The following is a 24,826-nucleotide window of genomic DNA, read 5'->3' on the forward strand; positions in this document are numbered from 1 at the left end:
GGTCCATCTTAGATGATCCTTTTTTTAAAAAGGTATTTGCTTTACTGCCTGATTTAAATGAATATATGTTGATAATGGGTGGGGATTAGTTTAAATCCTCTGATTGACAAGAGCAAAACCAATCAGCGACTTCCAAATTGCTCCGCGTCACCTATTAACTCTTTTTTGACTAATTTTGGATTGATTGAATTATGGAGATATCTACACCCTGATAACAGAGAATATTCTTTCTTTTCACGTTTATAAAAAATATTCAAGGATCATTATATTATAATGGATCCTCGCTTCTTGCCTAGTGTTAAAAATTATGAATATGACACTATTGCTATATCTGAGCATGCACCTCTGTGTTTGTGTTTTGAATTTGATGATGTCATTCTTGCCCGCCCATCACGGTGCATGTCTCAGATATTGCCGCAAAACTCTGACTTTGTCAGTTTCATTGAAACCCAGATAAAATAATTTTTTCTATTTAATGATATAGGGAGTATGTCCAAATTAATCATATGGGATACATTTAAAGCATTTTTACGTGGTCAGATCATTTCTTATTCAGCTAAGCTTAAAAAACAGATGAAAGTAGAATTAGATAAGATTTCAAAACAAATTGAAGACTTAGATAATATTTATGCAATTTCCCCTAATATTGATTTATTTAAACAAAAGGTGGAACTCCAATCACAATATAATCCATTATTAACTCATCCTATTGAAGACTATTTGCTTAAGTTAAAGAACCAATTTTATATGTTTGGAGATAAAAATAATAAACTGCTTGCACCTCAATAAAAAACGGCTAGACCCAAAAGGCAAATTTTGAAAATCCATAGGAAAGATGGTACCCTGGCTTGGGAATGTGAAGAAATTAATAAGATTTTTCAAGATTTTTATACTGAAATTTATAAATCTCAATGTCCAGTAGATTCTTCTAAAATGCTTTCTTATGAAAGATTGCTTTCCTAAAATTTCTGCTGAGGATCAAAAAACTCTTGATGCCCAAATTACTGAAGCCGAAATTCATAAAGCTATTTTTTCAATGCAATCTGGTAAGACCCCTGGACTTGATAGCTATCCTGTAGAATTTTATAAAAAATTTGGAAAATTGCTTTGTCCGTATATGTTGGAAATGTTTAAGGATTCTTTTGTGAAAGGTGATTTACCCTCTACTTTTTATGAAGCTTCTGTTTCTTTAATTCTTAAAAAGGATAAAGATCCTGCTGCTTGTGCCTCATATAAACCTATTTCATTATTGAATGTCGATGCTAAGATTCTGTCAAAGATAATAGCCAATCGGTTGGAGAATATTTTGCGTAAAATTATTTTTAAAGATCAAACAGGCTTCATAAAGGGTCATTATTCTTTTTCAAATGTTCGGTGATTATTTAATATTATATATTCGTCCTCTTTTAAAACTCCACAATGCGTCGTCTCTTTGGATGCTGAAAAAGTGTTCAATTGATTCGAATGGAAATATTTATTTAATGTTTTAGAGAAATTTGGCTTTGGTGTTAATTTTAATAATTGGATTAGAATGATATCTAAAACTCCTATTGCTACTGTTATTATTATTAACTGTAGGTCTCCTTTTTTTCAGCTTTCACGGGGGACAAGACAGGGTTATCCATTAAGTCTTTTGTTATTTAATTTAATATTAGAACCCCTTGCTATTGCTCTTCGTGAAGCTAAAGATATTTATGGGATTTCTGTAAATGAGACTATTCATAAAATTTCTCTTTATGCTGACTATTTACTGGTTTACATATCCAATCCAGAGGAATCTATTCCTGCCTTGCTAAAATTATTTAATGAATTTGGAGATTTTTCAGGATATAAAATAAATTTTAGTAAAAGTGAACTGTTTCTTTTAAATGAGTATGTTTCTATATATGATAATACTCCTTTCAAAGTCACGGATTCTTTTAGATATTTAGAAGTTATAATCACTAAAAAAGATAAGGATTTTTATAAAGCTAATTTTGTTCCCTTGGTAGATTCTATGAAGTATTTATTTAGCAGATGGAGTCTACTTACATTTTCACTTGTTGGTTGCATCCATATAGTGAAAATGATGATTTTAGCAAAATTTTTATATTTATTTCAGAATATCCCTGTTTTTCTGACTAAGAAGTTTTTTGATTGGATTGATTCTATTATTTTATCTTTTATTTGGAATAATAAAGGACCAAGAATTAGTAAATGCCACTTACAAAAGTTGAAAAAGGATGGAGGTCTCGCTTTGCCTAATTTAAGAATGTATTACTGGGCTGTTAATGTACGATACACGTCCTTTTGGTTACATTGGGTTGATAAGAACGATTGGCCAATTTGGGTAGACTTGGAATTGAAAGCTGTGAAACAGTTTTATTTAACCTCGTTATTGGGAGCTGCTTTACCGATACAATTAGCTAAAGTTGCTAATTTAAATTTATACCCTGTGATTAAGCATTCTTTACAAACTTGGCTCCAGTTCTGCAATTTTTTTAAATCTTAAAAAATTTAAACTTTGTAGTTTAATTTATCGAAATTACTTTTTTTAAGTGATCCAATTTTTTTACTTTGAAAAAATAAAGGTATTAATTCTTTTTTGGATTTATTTAAAGAAGATAGATTGAATTCTTTTGAACAATTAGTTGATAAATATTCTCTTTCATACTCACACTTTTTACAATACCTTCAAGTTAGACATTTCTTACAAAAATATTTAAGTAATTTTCCTTACATATTGGATGCTGACCTGTTAGATACTATTATGAGTATGAACCCTTTGATGAAGGGTTCCACTGCAAGAATTTATAATTTACTATTACAATGGGATAAGCGACCTTTATTTAAGATTAAACAAGGTTGGCAAAAGGAACTTAATTAGACTTTTAAGACGGAGGATTGGACACGGATTCTGAAGCTGGTGAACTCTTCTTTGATCTGTGCAAGTCATTCACTGATTCAATTTAAAATTGTACATCGTTACTATTTGACGAAGGAGATATTGTCTAAAATATTCCTTAATGTTGATAGTTATTGTGATAGATGTAAAACTGAGACAGCGACACTGACACATATGTTTTGGTCCTGTTCTATACTGGAACAGTTCTGGAAGTCAGTTTTTTCGACAATTTCTAAAGCACTTAAAATTAATTTACAACCTAACAAATTAACTGTGCTTTTCGGAATAATTCCTCAAAATATCCGTGGTATCTCTTTGTCTGACCAACATGTTATTGCATTTGTTATATTGATAGCTAGGAGGACAATTTTGTTGAAGTGGAAGGATACATTGGCTCCCACTTTGTCACAATGGTTCTTTCAAGTGATGCTATGTCTTACTCTGGAGAAAAGTAGAAGTCGAACCTTTGAACCTATGTTTGATTTTGAGAAAAGATAGGGTTCATTTGCTCGTTACTATCATTTGAGTTAATTGATAGATTTCCTCCACCATCTAATTGTAAATTTTTGGTACTTCTTTTCTCTTGCTGGGGGTTTGATGTTTATCTTTAGAAGCTTTTTGTATGACGCATGGCTCTGGGGTTGAACACCTAATGGTTTTTTTTCTCACTTTTTCTTGTTTAGTAGGGTTTTTTCCTTTTTTTTGTCACCAAAATTTTTTCAATCTTTAAAATAATGTTTTTTTTTTCTTGAGACATTGTAAGTGTTGCTTTCTTCAATGTACTCTTGTTAATTTTGGATAATAATAATAAAACGATTTGAAAAGAAAGTGGAATTTAAAGGTAGTCATGAGTGGTTCGATCAGTCTCTGAGGCGAGGGCAGCTTCATAGTTTAACGTTTACCGGAGAGAGTGCTTCAGCTGATACTGAAGCTGCTGAAAAGTTCCCAGCAGAACTGAAGAAAGTAATTACAGAAGGTGGTTATCTGTATAAGCAGGGGAAAAAATTACCAAGCAAAACATTTATTTTGATAAGGGATAAGGGACACAAGGCACTGAAGGACAGGTTTACCCTAATGCCTATTATTAACGCCACTGGTGATGCTGTCCATAAGCCTCTGCTAGTGTACCAATCAGAAAATCCAAGGGCACTTAAAGGCGTTTTATAAGAATACAACTTCCTGCTGTGCTCCGTTCACATCCAAGTGGTTGGAATACCCAGGTGATTTTTTCTGAGTACATGAGTAGATACATTAGTCCTTTTGTTGAAAAATACTGTAGAGAAAATAACCTCAATAATAGGTGTCTTGTGATTGTTGATAATTGTGCTGCTCATCCACCTGGCATTACCAAGTATGGCGGTAACATTTGTGTTGCGTTCTTACCGCCGAATACGACGTTGTTGCTGCAACCATGTGACCAAGGCCTAATAGCCACAGTTAAAGCTTAGTATATGCAAAACCTGATGCGTTTTATTGTAAGTGCCATTGACAAAGAGGGCAACGTCGAATCATCTTTGTGAGAGATCTGTAAAGAATACAATATAAAATTGGCAATCGCCAACCTTGTAGGTGCTCTCAATAGGCTAACAGTCTCGATGAGAAATAGTGTTTGGAAGGAACTGTGTCCCGAAGCAGTGAATGATTTTAAAGGCTTCGAACTGTCAACAATAAATACGACAAAAGTGACTTTGGCTAAGGAGGCTGGGTTTGTGGAAGTTGACGAAGATGATGTTGAAGAGGTTTTGGCATCCCATGACCAAGAACTGACAGATGAAGAGTTGATGCAATTGCAAGAGGAAAGGATATGAATCGAAACCGAATGCAGTAGCGAACAGCCCGAAAGTGAAGTTGTCCAGGAACTGAACGTGAAGCACTTGCGTGAGATTTTCGCTGCGATTGACAGCGCTGCAATGATTGCAGATAAGTATGACTTTAATTTTGAAAGGGCATGCAGGGTTAGGGCATATTTGCAGGATGGTTTGAGTGCTTACAAAGAACTGTATGATAGAAAAATGTGTGAGGCTAAGCAGTCAAGCATACTGTCGTTTTTCAAGCCTTCCACATCAGCCACAGCAGACGACGAACCTCGGCCTTCGACATCGAGGCAGGCAGGCAGACATAGAAGATGTTAGTGACCAGTCTCCTGTACCTCCCACCACTGCAACCTCAGCCTAACACACCATCATCAGTGTGTTTGCTGTCTTCCCAATTCTGGTAAGTGAAACTACACTATACATACATTATTTCTACTTTATATAGGCTGTGTATTTTTATGTGTTATTTGGTATGACTTGGTAGGTTATTTTTCTGGTCTGAGAACGCGCAAAAATTTTTCCAATATAAATGAAAGACATTTTTGCCAAAGTGGAATTTAAAGGTAGTCATGGGTGGTTTGATCAGTTTTTGAGGCAACAGCAGCTTCACAGCTTGAAGGTTGCTGGAGAGAGTGCTTCTGCTCAGAGCGCTTTCGCCGAGAGCACTCGCTTGAGATTTTCGCTACGCTTGACAATGCTGCAATGATTGCAGAAAAGTATTTCTACTTTATATAGGCTGTGTATTTATCATATCATTCCTGCTTTTACTATATGTTCGTGTTATTTTAGGTTTATGTGCTACTTGGTATGATTCGGTAGGTTATTTTTTTGGGTCTGGGAATGCTCAAGAATTTTTCCCATAAAAATTAATGGTAATTACTTCTTCGCTTTACACCATTTTGGCTTACAAACATTTTCATAGGAACGCTCTACCTTCGGATAGCAGGGGAAACCTGTACATGGAAGACAGGTCGTATTTATTGGCTGTTTTTGAGTCAAATACAAAAGAAAATACAAACGCTTATGAAATCTACACAAGAGATCTGCAAAACACATTCTGTTTCTCAATTTACTTGTACACGCTAATTTCCAGATATCATCCATTCGTTCCACTGTCGACGCATGAATTCTTTGAATGGTTTGTTTAAACTCACATCTAGTGGCTGGAGCGCGGACGTCAAACCACCGGGGATAACTGCAATGTCCGTATTTTCAGCTTTCAATGCTGCTTTTGTCTCACCTGACAAGTGCGCTTTGAACATGTCCCAGACAAGTAGCAACTTTTCTTTCCTGAAACCTTTGGGACGTCAACGCCACACTTCCTTAACCCACCTCAAGCAACGCGCTTCGTCCATCCAGCCGTGTTCTTGAATGTAAACAATAACACCTCATGGGAATTTTTCTTTCTTTGGGGATGTTTTCCTCTTAAAAATCACCATTGGTTGTAGTTTGGTCCCATCAGCCATACACATTAACACGACAGTAAAAGGTTGCTTCTTGTGTCCAGCTGTTTTGACAAGGACTGTTTTCTCCCCCTTCTGATTGACAGTATGGTGGCCAGCAAAATCAAAGAACATTGGTGTCTCGTTCATGTTACGAATCAGTGAGAGCGGGTAAGAATGTGTCTTTCGATGCTTAATTACAAACGATTGGAAGGCCATAATCTTATTCTCAAGGTCGCTCAGCAACTTCTGAGCAATCTTTGTTTTTTGTCTCAACACAAGATCACGTCTATTCATAAATCGGGTGCACCAACCATGTAGCTTTGAAATTTTCACTGACCTCATGATGTTTTTCGGCCTATTTCAATGCTTGAACTCAAATAATTTCTCTGGTAACAATGTATCCAGATGATCGCTGGTGATTCACCCACTCCAAAACTTTTTCTTCCAGTTCTGGCCACTGGCATGTTTTCCCAGTTTACACATTTCGTCTTTGGCACTTCCCTCAGCGTGTCCTCTGCCTTTCTCCACTCTCTCACTTGTTTCTCATTTACACTAAACTTCTTAGCAGCTGCAGAATTATTCCTTCCTTTAGCAAAATCACCAACCTTCAGCTTGAAGCCAGCATCATATCGCATTCGTTTTAATCTTTTGTACATGGTGGTCGCAAACTCAATACTGAGTACACGTACTGGTCCCGTCACTCCATGTTATGTCCTAACGAGATTATGATGGGTGCTAAGTGGTTTCACGGGGGTTACATTTCAGAGGATTCTTTACCATTGGGAACCTAATCCAAAACTTCCCTTCCTGAGTTATTTATTAAGAATTCACTTATAATGCTCTACAATGTGTAAGCCTGTTTTCTTAGCAGGTACTGGTTCACAAAATTTCCAGGTTCCGGATCCGGCAAAGCTGAGTACCAGCATGTGAGATCTTGTGATCTTTTCTGGTTAAATCAAAAACCTCTACAAAAGGGGTTGGCTTATACAAAGGCAACATGAAAAAGTCGCTTTTTTTTAAACCTTGAAAATGTGGGGTCGGCTTATACACCGGAATTTACGGTATACCAGTGCCTAAGAGTAATAATGTGAACTGCCATAATGACTCGCCTGGTAGCATTCACATTGACAGTGATGAAATGCTTTGAGAGGTTGGTCATGACTAGACTGAACTCCTGCCTCAGCAAGGCCCTGGACCCAATTCAATTTGCGTATCACTATAACAGGTCAATGGCAGATGCAATCTCAGTGGCTCTCCACGTGGCTTTAGACCACTTGGACAACACAAACACATACGTGAGGATGCTGTTCATTGACTATAGCTCAGCATTTAATACCATCATTCCTACAATCCTGTTTGAGAAGTTGCAGAACCTGGGCCTTTGTACCTCCCTCTGCAATTGGATCCTCGAATTCCTAACCGGAAGACCACAATCTGTGCGGATTGGTGACAACATCTCCTTCTTGCTGATGATCAACACTGGCGCACCTCAGGGGTGTGTGCTTAGCCCATTCCTCTACTCTACACCACTGTGTGGATAGGCACAGCTCAAATACCATCTATAAATTTGCTGACGATACAACCATTGTTGGAAGAATCTCAGGCGGTGACGAGAGGGTGTACAGGAGAGAAATACGCCAACTAGGGGAGTGGTGCCGCTGCAACAACCTGGCACTCGATGTCATTAAGATGAAAGAGCAGATTGTGGACTTCGGGAAGGGTAAGACGAAGGAACAGATACTGATTCTCATAGAGGGATTAGAAGTAGAGAGAATGAGCAGTTTCAAGTTCCTGGGTGTCAAGATCTCTGAGGATCTAACCTGGTCCCAACATATTAATGTAGTTATCATGAAGGTAAGTCAGAGGCTATACTTTATTAGGAGCTTGAAGAGATTTAGCATGTGAACCAATACACTCAAAAACTTCTATAGTTGTACCGTGGAGAGCATTCTGACAGGCTGCATCACTGTCTGGTATGGAGGGGTTACTGCACAGGGCCAAAAGAAGCTGCAGAAGGTTGTAAATCCAGTCAGCTCCATCTTGGGTACTAGCTTACAAAGTACCCAGGACACCTTCAGGGAGCAGTGTCTCAGAAAGGCAGCGTCCATTATTAAGGACCTCCAGCACCCAGGACATGCCCTTTTCTCACTGTTGCCATCAGGTAGGAGGTACAGAAGCCTGAAGGCACACTCTCAGCGATTCAACAACAGCCTCTTCCCCTCTGCCATCCAATTCCTAAATGGACATTGAATCGTTGGACACTACCTCACTTTTTAAAAAAATACAGTATTTCTGTTTTTGCACATTTTTAAAAATGTATTCAATATACGTAATTAATTTACTTGTTTATTTATTACTTTATTTTATTTATTTTTTAAATCTCTGCTAGACTATGTATTGCATTGAACTGCTACTGCTAACTTAACAAATTTCACATCACATGCTGGTGATAATAAACCTGATTCTGATTCTTTACAGGTGACACTGAAATTGAACTCCGAACTTCAAAGCCTCGAGCTGTAATAGCATCGCACTAATTGTGGTATTGGATTGTATGCATATTATAAGGGAAGAGTTGCCTACAGCCTTGAAGCACATTAAAGTGGGCAAATCCCCAGGGCCTGATCAAGTGCATCCTGGACCTTATGAGAGGTCAGAGAAGAAATTGTGGAGGCCTTGTAGAGATACTTGCTTTGTCATTAGCCATTGGCAAAGTTCCAGGAAACCGGAGGGTGGCTAATATTGTTCCATTATTTAAGAAAGGTAGCAAGGAAAGGCCAGGGAAATACAGACTGACTTCATTTCTCGGGTTGCTACTAGGAGGAATTCTGAAGGACAAGATCTATCATCATTTGATTTGCTGAGGCCTAATCAGGAATAGTCCATATGGTTTGGCGCATGGGAGTTCATATAGAAACATATAAAACCTACAATACAAACCTTCGGCCCACAAAGTTGCACCGAACATGTCCCTACCTTAGAAATTACTAGGGTTACCCATAGCCCTATAATTTTCTGAGCTCCATGTACCTTTCCAAAAGTCTCCTAAAAGACCCTATCGTATCCGCTTCCACCACCGTTGCTGGCAGCCCGTTCCACACACTCACCACTCTCTGTGTAAAAAAACTGATATCTCCTCTGTACCTACTCCTAAGCACCTTAAACCTGTGCCCTCTTGTGGCAGCTATTTCAGTCCTGGGAAAAAACCTCTGACTATCCACACGATCAATGCCTCTCATCATCTTATACACTTCTATCAGGTCACCTCTCATCCTCTGTCGCTCCAAGGAGAAAAGGCTGATTTCACTCAACCTGGCTTTCATAAGGCATAATATCTGTTCATTCTTTTGGAGTCTTTTAAAGAGATAACTACAGAGATATGAGATATATTGACTTCTGCAAGGCCTTTGACAAGATCCTGCATGATAGGCTGATTCAGAAGGTTAGCACGGGATTCAAAGAGAGGCTGTAAGCCAGATTCAGAACTTGGTCAATGATAGGAAACAGTGGGTAATGGTTGAGGGATGATTCTCCAACTGAAGGCAGGAGTCAATGTTGGGAACACTTGTTCATTATTTATCTAAATGATTTGGCTATGAATGTACATGGCATGATCAGCAAGTATGCTGATGATACTAAATTAGGGGTTCCATTGACAATGAAGCAGGTTACAATGAAGTGCTAAGAGATCATGATCAGTTAGGGAGATGGGGTGAGGAACGGCAAATGGATTTCAACTTAGATGAATGTGAGGTGATATATTTTGCTCAAACCAGAGTAGAACTCAGAGACTGGCAGGCACAGTTGAATGTTGTGAAACAATAGTACAATTACGGAGTGCCCAGAGCACAAGTGCACAGTTCACTGAAAGTGTTGCACAAGAAGGCATGGTAATGAAGAAAGTGCTTAGCATGCTGGCCTTCAATAGTCAGGGCATCGAGTTTTGGAATAGGGGAATAATCTTGCAGTTAGATAGATATTTAGATAGATACTTCATTGATCCCAAAGGAAATTACAATGTCAACAGTAGCATTACAAGTGCACATATAAATATTAGTAGAGATGTAGAAAGAATAAAAAAACAAGCTACCACTAACAGTCTAACAGGAGGGGATCACTTTCCTGGCTATAGGTTGATTCCTCAAAGAGCCTGATGGCCAAGGGTAAGAATGATCTCATATAGTGCTCTTTGGAGCAGCGCAGTTGTCTTAGTCTATTACTGAACGTGCTCCTCTGTTCAGCCAAGGTGGCAAGCAGAGGGTGAGAAACATTGTCCAGAACTGACAGAATTTTCTGTAAGGTCCTTTGTTCTACCACAGCCTCCAGTGTGCACAGTTTGGCTTCTATAACAAAGCCAGCCTTTGTAATCAGTTTATTGAACCTGTTGGCATCACCCGTGTTGATGCCATTGCCCCAGCACACCACCACATAGAAGATTGTATTGGCAACAACAGACCGGTAGAACATGTGGAGGAGAGGCCTGCATTCTCGAAAAGATCTCAGTCTCCTCAGGAAGTAGAGGTGACTCTGGCCCTTCTTACACACAGCCTCTGTGTTGGTGCTCCACTCAAATCTGTCATCCAGATGCACTCCCAGGTACTTGCAGGTCCTCACCATCAATAGGAACAGGCAGCAATGCAGGCTTAGTCTTCCTAAAGCCCATCACCATCTCCTTTGTCTTCCTAATGTTGAGCTGCAGATGGCTCAGCTTGCACAATTTGACAAAATCGTCCACCAGGGCCCTGGGATCACACATGATGTTTTCCACACAGTCGGGATGCTTTTCACACAGTTGTATAAATTGTTGGTGAGGCTACACTTGATGTACCATGTATAGTTTTGGTCGTCGTATGATAGGAAAGGCATTGCCAAGCTGGAGAGCATGCAGAAGAGACTTACAAGGATGTTTCCTTGACTGGAGAGCCTGAGTTCCAGGATGAGTTTGGCCATCCTGGATCTTTATTCCCCGGACAGCAAGAGAAAGAGAAACCTTACAGAAGTTTATCAAATCTTTCTTTTTTTCTTTTTCAATCTTTTTATTAGTTTCATAAAAATAAACATAACATGGTAGTAGTACAAAGTTATTGGGAATACATTGTTATAATTAACATGTGATTATAAAGCCAGATAACACTTAAATGATAAAACTCCCAATCATAGGATACAAATGAATAATATAAAACAAAGAAAAACATCTAAAAAAAATCATGAAAAAGGGAAAAAAAATAACAACCCCCCCCAAAAAAAAACTAATCAATTAGGAAAAGGGGAGGTGCAATGAGACCTGGGTATCATTGTACACCAGTCATTGAAAGTGGGCATGCAGTTACAGCAGGCGGTGAAAAAGGAGAATGGTATGCTAGCATTCATAGCAAGAGGATTCGAGTACAGGAGCAGGAAGGTTCTACTGCAGTTGTACAAGGCCTTGGTGAGACCACACCTGGAGTATTGTGTGCAGTTTTGGTCCCCTAATCTGAGGAAAGACAGTCTTGCCATAGAGGGAGTACAAAGAAGGTTCACCAGATTGATTCCTGGGATGGCAGGACTTTCATATGATGAAAGACTGGATCGGCTAGGCTTATACTCTCTGGAATTTAGAAGATTGAGGGGGGATCTTATTGAAACATATAAAGTCCTAAAGGGATTGGACAGGATAGATGCAGGAAGATTGTTCCCGATGTTGGGGAAGTCCAGAACGAGGGGTCACAGTTTGAGGATAAAGGGGAAGCCTTTTAGGACCGAGATTAGGAAAAACTTCTTCACACAGAGAGTGGTGAATCTGTGGAATTCTCTGCCACAGGAAACAGTTGAGGCCAGTTCATTGGCTATATTTAAGAGGGAGTTAGATATGGCCCTTGTGGCTAAAGGGATCAGGGGGTATGGAGAAAAGGCAGGTACAGGGTTCTGAGTTGGATGATCAGCCATGATCGTACTGAATGGTGGTGCAGGCTCGAAGGGCCGAATGGCCTACTCCTGCACCTATTTTCTATGTTTCTATGCAAACAGAATTACTCAATTAAAATAAAAAAAAAGACATGGGCTGTTTTGTAACATCGTTAAAAAAAAGAGAAAAAAGAAAACAGTGTCGACGACTCCGTTCCTCTCAACCAACATTACAATGAAGTAAAATAAGTTTGGAAATGGTCAAATTACATCATATGAAAACGTTGAATAAATGGCCTCCAAGTCTTTTCGAATTGAATAGAGGGGTCATAAACAACACTTCTAATTTTTTCCAAATTTAAACACAACATAGTTTGAGAAAACCAATGAAATGTGGTAGGAGGATTAATCTCTTTTCAATTCAGCAAAAAGGATCTTCTAGCCATTAAAGTAAGAAATGCAATCATCCGACGAGCTGAAGAGGTTAAATGATTTGATTCTATCATTGGTAACCCAAAAATAGCAGTAATTGGGTGAGGTTGTAAGTCGATATTCAAAAACCGTTGAAATAATATCAAAAATTTCTTTCCAATGTTTTTTCAACAAAGGACATGACCAAAACATGTGAATTAAAGAAGCTATCTCACAATGACATCTATCACATATAGGATTTATATAAGAGTAATAACGGGAGATAATTTATTTTTGGACATATGAGCCCTGTGCACTACTAAAAACTGTATCAACGCATGTTTAACACATATAGAGGATGAATTAACTAATTGAAGAATTTTTCCCCATTTTTCAATCGGTACAGTAATCTTAAGTTCTCTTTCCCAATCAGTTTTAATTTTATTAGATACATCAGGACATAAATTCATAATTATATAATAAATAATTGCTACACCTTTCTGAAAAAGATTTAAATCTAAAATTTTTTCCAAAATATCCATTGGATATAAATGTGGAAAATTAGGAGAAACAGTAATTAAAAAATTTCTAACCTGTAAATATCTAAAAAAGGGTAAATTATATTTATTAGATAGTTGTTCAAAGGACATAAAACAATGATCCAAAAATAAATCACGAAATTGTACTATACCTTTGAATTTCCAATCTAAATAAGCTTGATCCATAGTGGAAGGTTGAAAAAAAGAAATTAGATATAATAGGACTTGCTAAAATAAATTGGTTCAACCCAAAAAATTTTTGAAATTGAGACCATATACATAAAGTATGTTTAACTATTGGGTTATTCATTTGTTTATTCAATTTAGAAAGAATAAAAGGAAACGAAGTCCCTAAAACAGAACCCAATGAAAACCCTTGTAAAGAATTACATTCAAGATTTACCCAATGTGGACTTGAAATTACATCCAAGTCCTGTAACCAAAATTTTAAGTATCGAATGTTAATTGCCCAATCGTAAAATCTAAAATTCGGGAGCACTAACCCCCCCCCCCCACTCTTTTTTAGATTTCTGTAAATGCCTTTTACCTAGCCTAGGGTTTTTTTCCTGCCAAATATATGAGGAAACTTTTGAATCAACATTATCAAAAAAAGATTTTGGAATAAAAACTGGTACTGATTGAAATACATATAAAAATTTAGGCAAAATAATCATCTTGATAGCATTGATCCAACCGATCAGTGACAAAGACATTGGTGACCATTTAGTAAACAAAAGTTTAATCTGATCAATTAAAGGTAAAAAATTAGCTTTAAATAAATCTTTATGCTTTTTCGTGATTTTAACCCCTAAATATATAAAAGAGTCAGTAACCAATTTAAATGGTAAACATCCATAAACAGGAACCTGCTTATTTAGGGGAAATAATTCACTCTTATTAAGGTTCAATTTATAACCAGAACAATTACTAAATTGAGCCAACAAAGATAAAATAACAGGAATTGGTTTCTCAGGATTAGAGATATATAATAACAAATCATCTGCGTATATTGATAATTTATGTATTTCATTTCCGCGGGTAATACCAAAAATGTTGGGTGAGTCTCGCATAGCAGAAGTGTATCAAATCATAAGAGGTTTTTTCCAGGCTTGAGGAGTCTAAAACTAGAAGGCATAGACACAAGAGGGAAGAGACTTAATAAAAAAAAACTGAGAGGTAATCTCTTTACATAGGGGGCTGGGAACACTTAGAATGAGCTGCCTGGCAAGTTGTTAAGTCAGGTACAACTGCAACTTTTAAGAGGTATTTGGATAGGCACATGGAGGGAATGAGTTTTCAGAGTTATGTTTTGAATGTGGGCTATTGGCACTAGCAGAGAGGATGTTGTGGACCAGTTCTGAGCCAAAGGGCCTTAATTCCATGATGCATTACTCTGTGACTCTATAAGTTAAAATTTGCTTCTTCAAATAGTGGCTGATAAATCGCATGGCTAGCTTTAAGGGAAGACTACACAAACAAGATGGAAACAGAGCAACAAAAAATCTGCTGGAAGAACTCAATGGGCCGAGTAGCATCAGTGGGGAGGGGGGCGGGGGCAAAGGAATTGTCAGTGTATCGGGTAAAAAGCAAGGATCAGGACTGACAGTAGAGAGGGGAGATTACCAAACAGTCTGCAAGTACATTCTTTATGGGGATTACTATATATGGGCAGTTCATGGTTGACATGGATTCAGTGGGATGAAAGGCTATGTTTCTGTACTGTATCTTTCTCTATGAATTCCTCCTGATTTAAAACTAAGGCCAATAGCTAAAAATAAAACAAATAAACCTGTACTTCTTTTAAAGTATTCCAACACCCTTTGCAGTTGCCAAAACATCATTGAAAATTAAGGTAAGTGGGCAAAGATTTAACAGTAACTTGAGGAGCAACTGTTTTACACAGTGGGTGATGTCAGATAAAATGATCGAGGCAGGTAAAACAACTTTTTAAAGATAATTGGACAGGTGCATGGATCAATGCGATTTCAATGGATATGGGCTAAGCACAGGTAAATGGGACTGATTTAGATGGGCACCCTAGATGGCATGGACCAGCTGGGCCAAAAGGCCTGTTTTTGTGCCATATGACTCTAAGTTGAAAATGGGACAGTGAATCAAATTCCATCTTGAAAGTCCAACTTGCTGATCTTCCAAAAATTTATTTGTACATAATGTACAAATGTACATAAGTCAGGCATTTGTCAGACAAAGATGTCCCATATATTCTTGTGAGAAGTTAGTATATTTTAAGACATTAGAAGAATCAATGGTTTATGTGGCTAATGCAGGAAAGTAATGCTAAAATAAATAAAAGCCATATTCTTATTTAATGGGGGAGATGACATGAGGGGCCATATGGCCTGTGGCTTGTTCCTGTTACTATTTCTAATGTCCTTATGCAGTTATCCTTGGTGCTAATTCTTCTAAGCACTTCTGAAACAAGCATTCCAAAAACTGCTCACAATTCCAAAAATGGGTTAAAAATACTTTGTTTCAACATGGGAGTCAAGTTCCCTAAATCCCATTGCACAGCACAGTAGTGTGGCTAATAAGAGCGACTGCCTTGCAACACTAGAGACCCAGGTTCAATCTGAGTTTGCACATTCTCCCTGTGACCCATTGGTTTCCTCAGGATGCTCTGGTTTCTTCCAATATCTATAGACCTGCTGGTTGATTGGTTAATTGGTCACCATAAATTCTCCTTGTGAGTCAGTGAGTGAGGGAATCTGGGAGGGGTTAATGAGAATGCAGGAAGAATAATAAAATGAGCTATGTAGGATTAGTGCTTGATGGTTGACACAAATTTGGTGGGTTGAATGGCTTAATTCCATGCTGTATGAATGCCTCCTCATTTAAAACTAAGGTCTATAAACAAAGAAAGGAAGCTGTATTCCTTTTAATACATTGCCATATCCTTTGGAGTTGCCAGAGCTTCATCAGAAAGTGTCTTGTCACATTAACTTTACATGATCCTCAGAAATAAAACATAGAAAACCAAAATGAAATAAAACTTGCTACAATAATGTAAACATAACGTAAGTTCATAAATGTCAGCAAAGCTTGCAATTGTTTTAAGCAAAAATTCAATGGAGAAGAGAGACGCAGCTGGTATAATTGTGTATGCATTGATGGAGACTTGAGTTGCTTGTATGAATTGAAAGCCCAATTTCACCTCCAATTTCATGAGTGGTGCATTAGAATCAGAAAGGCAGTGTCCATTAAGGACCTCCAGCACCCAGGGCATGCCCTTTTCTCATTGTTAACATCAGGTAGGAGGTACAAAAGCCTGAAGGCTCACACACAGCGATTCAGGAACAGCTTCTTCCCCTCTGCTATCTGTTTCCTAAATGGACATTGAATCCTTGAACACTACCTCACTTTTTAAATATATATTATTTCTGTTTTTTGCACAATTTTTAATCTATTCTTTATACATATACTGTAATTTTTTTCCTTCTATATTATGTATTGCATTGAACTGCTGCTGCTAAGTTAACAAATTTCATGACACATGCCGGTGATAATCTGATTCTGATTTCTGTATAGGTTTGTTCTGTACTCCATATAAATACTAACTTTTCAGTATTTGGAAATACTTGCTATTTATCTACTACTTTAAGACTCACAGTAAAGTAAAAAATCTGACCACCCTCTCCTGGAATTGAAAACACATAATGTTCTGAATACATAAAATGTCATGTTTGGTTAGGTTCCCCATAGGTCTGAAGAATGAAAAGCTTGACAAATGAGCCAATAACTCTTTAAAGTTGCATATTTCATTGGAATTCACTGATAGCGGATTTCTATCTACAGGAAATGTTCACTTGCTAAGTATTCCTTTGCATTTTATTTTTCCCAACTTGTTCTTTAATTTATCAATCATTTATTTTGTGTAATTGAACAGTGATTGCCCATCCAACCTTTGCACTCCCTGGTCTCGTATCTGGTTTGTGGAAACTACTCAAGCAGAAAATGCAAAGGACAAGGAACAGACGGCTGTTATTACAGTCAAATTTTTTTGCTTTTGAAGCTTCATACTGGGATCAAATGGAAAGCAGGGCAAGGACAACTAGGATGAATGAACTGAGACTACAAAGATAACACTGTTACTAACAGAGAACTGCCCAGGCCTGATGACTTCCTAAATCTTTTGAAATTTTGGAGTTCCCTACAATTCATCACAATTGATTCCTTTACAAAAAAAGTCCACAAACCACGAATTATCAAATTTCACATAGCTAATTGATCTCAAGTTTGACATTTGAAATATTATGACGAAAATAAACATCCATCCAGTTTCTTCTGAAAATCACCTCAGAGTTTCAAACTATGGTCTTTCTCAAATGTACTTCTCCCAGTTCTGATAAAAGGTTATCAACCTAAAATGTTAACAGCCTCGCTACTCCCAAATGCTGCCACAACAGCTTCCAGTATTTTCTGTTATTACTCCTTTCAAATAATCTCTCTGTAAGGTCACACCATTCTGTGATAAATTGAGATAATTTCAGGATAAAACTCTGTACAAACTCACAGCTTATAGACAAAACACTCAGCAACTTTGTGGTATAACCAGAAGCCTTAAGGGCACATAAATCTTACTGTAAAGCAGTTGGTTTAATACCAATGCCAGCTTTAAGCAAGGTATTGCCAAGTAGCATTCCAAATTAGTGCAATTAGCTATATCAGATGGAAGACAGCCAAACTCATTTCACTAACTATAGCAACCTTATCAACAAAGACAAGAATCTCGCCCAAATATGGTAGCTCTTTTGTCCATCTAGAATTTGAGATGCCTTTTTCCAATCCTAGACATCAGACATACATTTTTGACTTGATTTGAGAGCAAACTAAAACAGAAAAGAGCACATAAGAGATGTCAGGCTGCTAATACAAGAAAGAACCAGATAGATTATAGAAAGCCAAAAGTAAAAGTGGCAATGGGCAAGTACAAGGAAGGACTGGGTGCAAACATTAAATGGAATTCAAATTTCTTCTGTACACATGCAAACAGCAAGTGGCTAGTAAAGTGCAAGATGCAGACGATCAGTGGCCAAAAAGGTAGTTAACTTGTCGAGGCAGAGGGTATGGCTGAAGTTATAATTGATTACTTTCCATCAGCTTTCGTCCAGGTAAAAGGTACTGCTAGTGTCTCATTTGGCTCTGAAGGTGTAGAGTTATTTGGTGCAGTAATGATGGTGGATGTTTTCAAGCATGTGGGGATAACACTCCCTCAGTACACAGCTTGGGATGTTGTCTAGTCCAGGCACCTTATGGAGGTTGATTCTCTTCAGAGTCTTTCTCATGTCTGCTGCTGTAACAGATAGTTGCTGCTCACCTGGGAGGGGGTTAGCTTTCTTTATTGGTGTTATGTTACATGCCTCAAAGCATGCATAAGACTTGTTTAGAGCATCAGGGAGGGAGGTGTTACTGGTATAGTCAGTGCTGTATCACTATTCCACCATTACTCGAATAATTCCTGACAGTCACCTAGCATCATTTTATGGATATATAATCAATCTACGTATAAAAGCTATCTTAGGTACAGTGACATGCAAAGGTTTGGGCACCCCAGTCAAAATTTCTGTTACTGTGAGTAGCTAAGCGAGTAAAAGATGACCCAATTTCCAAAAGGCATAATGTTAAAGATCACATTTCTTTAATATTTTAAGATTACTTTTTTATTTCCATCTTTTACAGTTTCAAAATAACAAAAAAGGAAAAGGGCCCGAAGCAAACGTTTGGGTACCCTGCATGGTCAGTACTTAGAAACACACCCTTTGACAAGTATCACAGTTTATAACACTTTCTGTAGCCAGCTAAAAGTTTTTCAATTCTTGTTTGGGGGATTTTCGCCCATTCTTCCTTGCAAAAGGCTTCTAGTTCTGTGAAATTCTTGGGCCGTCTTACATGAACTCTCTTTTGAGGTCTACCACAGATTTTCAATGATGTTTAGGTCGGGGGACTATGAGGGCCATGGTGAAACCTTCAGCTTGTGCCTCTTGAGGTAGTCCATTGTGGATTTTGACATGTGTTTAGGATCATTATCCTGTTGTGGAAGCCATCTTCTTTTCATCTTCAGCTTTTTTACAGACGGTGTGAGGTTTGCTTCCAGAATTTGCTGGTATTTAATTGAATTTATTCTTCCCTCTATCAGTGAAATGTTCCCCATGCCACCGGCTGCAACACAAACACATAGCATGATTGATCCACCCTCATGCTTAACAGTTGGAGAGGCGTTCTTTTCATGAAATTCTGCACCCTTTTTTCTCCAAACATAGCTTTGCTCATTGCGGCCAAAAAGTTCTATTTTAACTTGTTCAGTTCACAGGACTTGTTTCCAAAATGCATCAGGCTTGTTTAGATATTCCTTTGCAAACTTCTGACGCTGAATTTTGTGGTGAGGACCCAGGAAAGGTTTTCTTCTGATGACTCTTCCATGAAGCTCATATTTGTGCAGGTGTCACTGCATAGTAGAACAGCACACCACCATTCCAGAGTCTGCTAAATCTTCCTGAAGGTCTTTTGCAGTCAAGCGGGGGTTTTGATTTGCCTTTCTAGCAATCCTATGAGCAGTTCTCTCGGAAAGTTTTCTTGGTCTTCCAGACCTCAACTTGACCTCCACCGTTCCTGTTAACTGCCATTTCTTAATTACATTACGAACTGAGGAAATGGCTACCTGAAAACGCTTTGCTATCTTCTTATAGCCTTCTCTTGCTTTGTGGGCATCATTTATTTTAATTTTCAGAGTGCTGGGCAGCTGCTTAGAGGAGCCCATGGCTGCTGATTGTTGGGACAAGGTTTGAGGAGTCAGGGTATTTATAAAACTTTGAAATTTGCATCAGCTGGCATTTCCTAACAATGATTGTGAACAAGCCATAGCCCTAACAAGCTAATTAAGGTCTGAGACCTTGGTAAAAGTTATCTGAGAGCTCAAATCTCTTGGGGTGCCCAAACTTTTGCATGGTGCTCCTTTCCTTTTTTTCACTCTAAAATTGTACAAAACAAAAATAATACACTAATCTTGCTTAAAATGTTGAAAAGAATGTATCATCTTTAATTTTATGACTTTTGGAGATCAGTTCATCTTCTACTCACTTAACTATTCACAGTAACAGAAATTTTGTCCAGGGGTGCCCAAACTTTTGCATGCCACTGTATTTATATTTATTGTGTTCTATAAAATTATTAATATGTTCTCTACTCTTTTGTGTTTTTTGTGTGCTGCATCAGATCTGGTAAAAATTATTGCATTCTCCTTTATACTTGTGTACAGGAAATGGCATTAAACAGTCATGAATCTTGACAACTGCCTTTGGTGTTATGTAAATTTTGGTCAGGATCATGGCGGAGAACTCTCTCCGTAAGCAGAATGGTTGGCATTTAATCATTAGATATTCCAGGTCAGGAGAACAAGAGTGAAACAATACAGCTACATCCCAGCACCACAATTAGTTTATCATTTTGTCTCTTTCCTTCCTGGAATGTTCTGCAGTTTGGTCCAGCTGGTGGACTAAGTACTGTGTCCAGAGTATCGGGGATGAGCCTTGTCTCAGTGAAATAGAAAACGTAGCAATCCCTCATTTCACTCTGATATAGCAATCTTGCCCTTAGGTCCTCTATCTTGTTCACCAGTAACTGTACATTAGCCAACATTTATGCTTGGGAGAGTTGGTCTCATGCCCTGACTCCTTAATCTGAGTTGAGGAGATCTCTGTACCAGCAATAGCCGACCTTCATCCACTTCAAGATGCTGTACCTGCATTCCCCAAGAGTCAAGTTCACTGAGTCCTTCGGGGATCATAAAATTGTTAGTTTGTTTAGATGGCACTAAAGTATGTTTCTTAAAGAGAAATTATAGGCTGCAGGTTGCAGCGATAGAAACTGAAAAGAAGTATATCTGGTAGTTTTGTGGGCTGCCTGCAAAACATCACCATGTATCACCAGCGCCCTTTTCATTGGAACGGTTACTAACATATTGCATGTATTTAACCGCCATCACTCCTGCAACCTTCTCTGCTGCTGAACACTGACTTGTTTAGTCTCTTTCTGAGTTCTGACAAAGCTTTTTGGACCTGAAATATCAAGTGTTTCTTGTTTTATAGATGCTGACTAGCCTGCTGCATGTTTTCTACACTATATTAATCTTCCTATCACTCTGTTGAACAATGCAGGCTGAAATGGAATATCCACTGTAGGGTATGCTTTCTGTGACACTCTATCCCTTTTTGAACCAAAACTGGCTACTATTAATAGCTTAGATTGAATCAGAAGGCTGCAGCATGAATTGTCAAGGCTAAGAAGGCTACAGACCAAGTGCTAATAACTGGGAGTAGTAAAGAGGGTTCATGATAGTTACTATGAACATGTTGGGACAAGGACTTGTTTTTGTGCTTGAAGATTACTGAACTATTTAAAGAATACATTGTGCGGTGAGAAAAAAGACCAGACTATAGTCTACTGGGCTCAACATCAATGGCCCAGATATTTTTGTTACAGTAATGCAGCTTGTCCTAATCCTTTAGCGTTTTTCTCACATTTTTTCTCAATTCTGTTATTTATCCAATTTTCATTTCAAAAATACTAATAAATTTATTCCTACCATTCTTCTTTACTCTGCCAAATTTGTCACAGCACCTTCAGAACATACACCGGTTTAATCAATATTATTTGACCAAAGAAATAGATAGCTTTTGAACTCTAAATACATAAGTGAATACATACCTAACACTTGCTGTTTCAATTTTACTACTTCTTCTTTCAAATTTTTAATTTCCAATTCTCTACTTGCAGTTAGTGGACCATCCACAGTCGAATATTGGAGAACCTGGACAGTCTGTGTGGACTCTATCAAACAAAATCAAGTGAACCACTGTTAGTTCTCCAAGAGTTCAGCGAATGTACAGTGAACAATGCAAGGAAATTCAAAGTTATTGTTAAAACGACACACACAGCTCTCCTTAGTCTGGAAAGGCCACAGGCAAGGTCCAATGCTGATCAACATATTGTTATGTAAAGTGGGCACCTCATTTGGCATGTAGGACTTGGGTCAAAGGTCCTGTTTCCATGTTGTGTAACTCTATGACTCTGGCCAAAGCATTAAGCCCAACAGATACTAAAGAGTGTGTAATGAATTAATAGCTGAATTCAGACACCTGGTTTGACAAGCTGGGCCTGAATGGATACAAATTTTTATTCTTGACAAAAGTGATTTCCTAGAACCTCAAAGTTTAGATTTGGAATAGCACTGTCTCCATTTTTTTTTAAAATAGTAGGTTAGATCAACCTCTTTACAGAGAACAAAAGCAGCAGACAGGATGACTGAAACAAATTCAAAGAAATGAGATAAATATATAAAGAGTCATACTAGAAAGTTATCTGTGCTTCAAGTATAGGAGCGCACAGGAGGTAAATGGGATCTGTTGGACAGTGAAACTATCTGATGATTCTATTCTACAGTGCTCGTTCCTTGAGCTTGTTAAGAACACCACTCGGGCAAGACTTTGCTCACCTCTAAAGAACCATTCTCATTAAAATTCAAATCCCATCTCTTAATATTCTATTACTTCTCTCTACCTAAACAAGTAGTACTCAGTTCCAAAATTTAAGTCACAATCGTACCTACATATTATTGAATAAGTGATATGGCATACAAACCATGTGTCCAGATGGACAACAAGGATGTTGTGAGAAGAAGCTGGAGACAGAAGGATAAGATCCAATAGACTGAAGAGTAAATGTATTGAACAGGCTCACAAAATCAATAACATAGTTTAGTTTTCCAGGCAGGAATATTGCTTAATAATGGAACCGTATATACCTCGTCCATCGAACTCTCACCTTGAAGTTTTCTACTTAGTTCAAGTTTTTCTTGTTCTAAACGCCGTATCCTCCTCTCATAAGCCTCTGTGGCCAAGCTGTCCTCTAAAGTCCGCTGAACGTTGATATCAATGTCTGTCGAGGATGATCCAGCAGCATCTCTCAGACTGCTTCTATCAGACAGAGTACTAAAAGAGCACCAATGCATTAAAAAATAAATTCTGCATAATTACTGTTGTGCAACAATATAAGGTATCAGCAACTGAATATCAGAACTGAAAATTCTGCAGAGATAGCATCTGTGAAAAGTAAGTGCAACTCTGGAGAAACAAGCCCTGCTATGTGAATAAAACGTATCTGCAATGTTTCTGCTGCCTTCCTTCTTTCTTAGAGTGGAGTAACACTTGCAATTTTCCATTCCTCTAGCACCATGCCAGAGTCCAATGATTTTTCAAAGATTATTACTAATGCCTCCACAATCTCTACCGCTACCTCTTTCAGAATCTTAGGTTGCAGTTCATCTGGCTGGGGTGACTTGTGTACGCTTAGGTCTTTCAGCTTCTTGACCTGCTTCTCCCTTGTAATTGTAACTGCACTCACTTCTCTTCCTTCACACCCTTCAACACCTGGCACATGTCTAGTGTCCTCCAGTGAAGACTGATGCAAATTACTCATTTAGTTCATCTGCCATCTCGTCTCCTGTTATTATTTCTCCAGCCTCATTTTCTAGCTGTTCTTATTTCACTCTCCTCTCTTCTATATTTTATTTATTTGAAAAAGCTTTTATTATCCACTTTGTGATTGCTTGCTAGCTTGCTTTCATATCTCATCTTTTCCCTCCTAGTGACTCTTTTATTTGCTCTCTGTAGGGTTTTAAAAGCTTCCTAATCCTCTGTCTTCCCACTAACTTTTGCTTTGTTGTATGCCTTCTCTTTTGCTTTTACATTAGCTTTGACTTGCCTTGTCAGCCACAGGTGTACTATTTTGCCATTTGAGTATTTCTTTGTTTTGGAATATATCTATCCTGCAACTTCCTCATTTTTGCCAGAAACTCACACCATTGCTGCTCTGCTATCATCCCTGCCAGCATCTCCTTCCAATTTACTTTGGCCAACTCCTCTCTCATTCTACTGTAAATTTCCTTTACTCCACTAAAATACTGCTACGTCAGACTTGACTTTCTCCCCATCAAATTTCAAGTTGAACTCAATTATGCAAACACGAGGAATTCTGCAGATGATGGAAATTCAAGCAACACACATCAAAGTTGCTGGTGAACGCAGCAGGCCAAGCAGCATCTCTAGGAAGAGGTACAGTCGACATTTCAGGCCGAGACCCTTCGTCAGGACTCAATTATATTGTGATCACTGCCTTCTAAAGGTTCTTTTACCTTAAGCTGCCTCATCCCCTTTGGTTCATTACATAACAGACAATCCAGTATAGCTGATCTCCCAGTAGGCTCAATGACAAACTGCACTAAAAAGCCATCTTGTAGGCATTCAACAAATTTACTCTCTTGAGATCTATTTCCATCCTGATTTTCCCCAAACAACTTGCATGTTGAAATCTCCCATGACTATCACAACATTACCTTTTTGACATGTCTTTTCTATTTCCTGTTGTAATCTGTGGTCCACATCCCAGCTCCTGTTGGAGGCCTGTATATAACTGCCTTCAGGGTCCTTTACCATTGCAGTTTCTTAACTCAACCCACAATGATTCAACATCTTCTGGTCCCATGTCACATCTTTCTAATGATTTCTAATGATTTGATATCATTCTTGACCAGCAGAGGCACACCACCCTCTCTGCTGACCTTCCTATCCCTCCAGTACAACATGTAACCTTGGACATTCAGCTCCAAACTACAACTTTCCTTCAGCCACGATTCAGTGATTGCTACAACATCATACCTGACAATCTACAATAGCTCAACAAGAACATCTACCTTATTTCTTTTACTCCATGCATCAAGATATAACTTTGACTGCTGCATTTGCTATTTTTTTAGATTCTGCCTCCTGAATGCACTGA

The 24,826-nt window shown here is 38.1% G+C and overlaps 1 protein-coding gene across 9 annotated transcripts in view; it reads right to left on the reverse strand.

Moving 5' to 3' along the window:
• The window catches only part of LOC140191079 (serine/threonine-protein kinase MRCK alpha-like), a 596,213-nt gene that overhangs the window by 225,152 nt on the left and 346,235 nt on the right, over nt 1–24,826 (reverse strand). For all 9 annotated transcript variants that reach the window (XM_072248222.1, XM_072248216.1, XM_072248164.1 and 6 more), the window contains 2 exons: nt 22,814–22,980; nt 21,698–21,820 (listed from right to left, as the gene is read on the reverse strand). In XM_072248222.1, coding sequence (XP_072104323.1) covers nt 21,698–21,820; nt 22,814–22,980 — 290 coding nt within the window. The remainder of the gene's footprint in view (nt 1–21,697; nt 21,821–22,813; nt 22,981–24,826) is intronic.

The sequence above is a fragment of the Mobula birostris genome, chromosome 2 (genome assembly GCF_030028105.1).
Source record: "Mobula birostris isolate sMobBir1 chromosome 2, sMobBir1.hap1, whole genome shotgun sequence".
NCBI classification, from domain to species: domain Eukaryota; kingdom Metazoa; phylum Chordata; class Chondrichthyes; order Myliobatiformes; family Myliobatidae; genus Mobula; species Mobula birostris.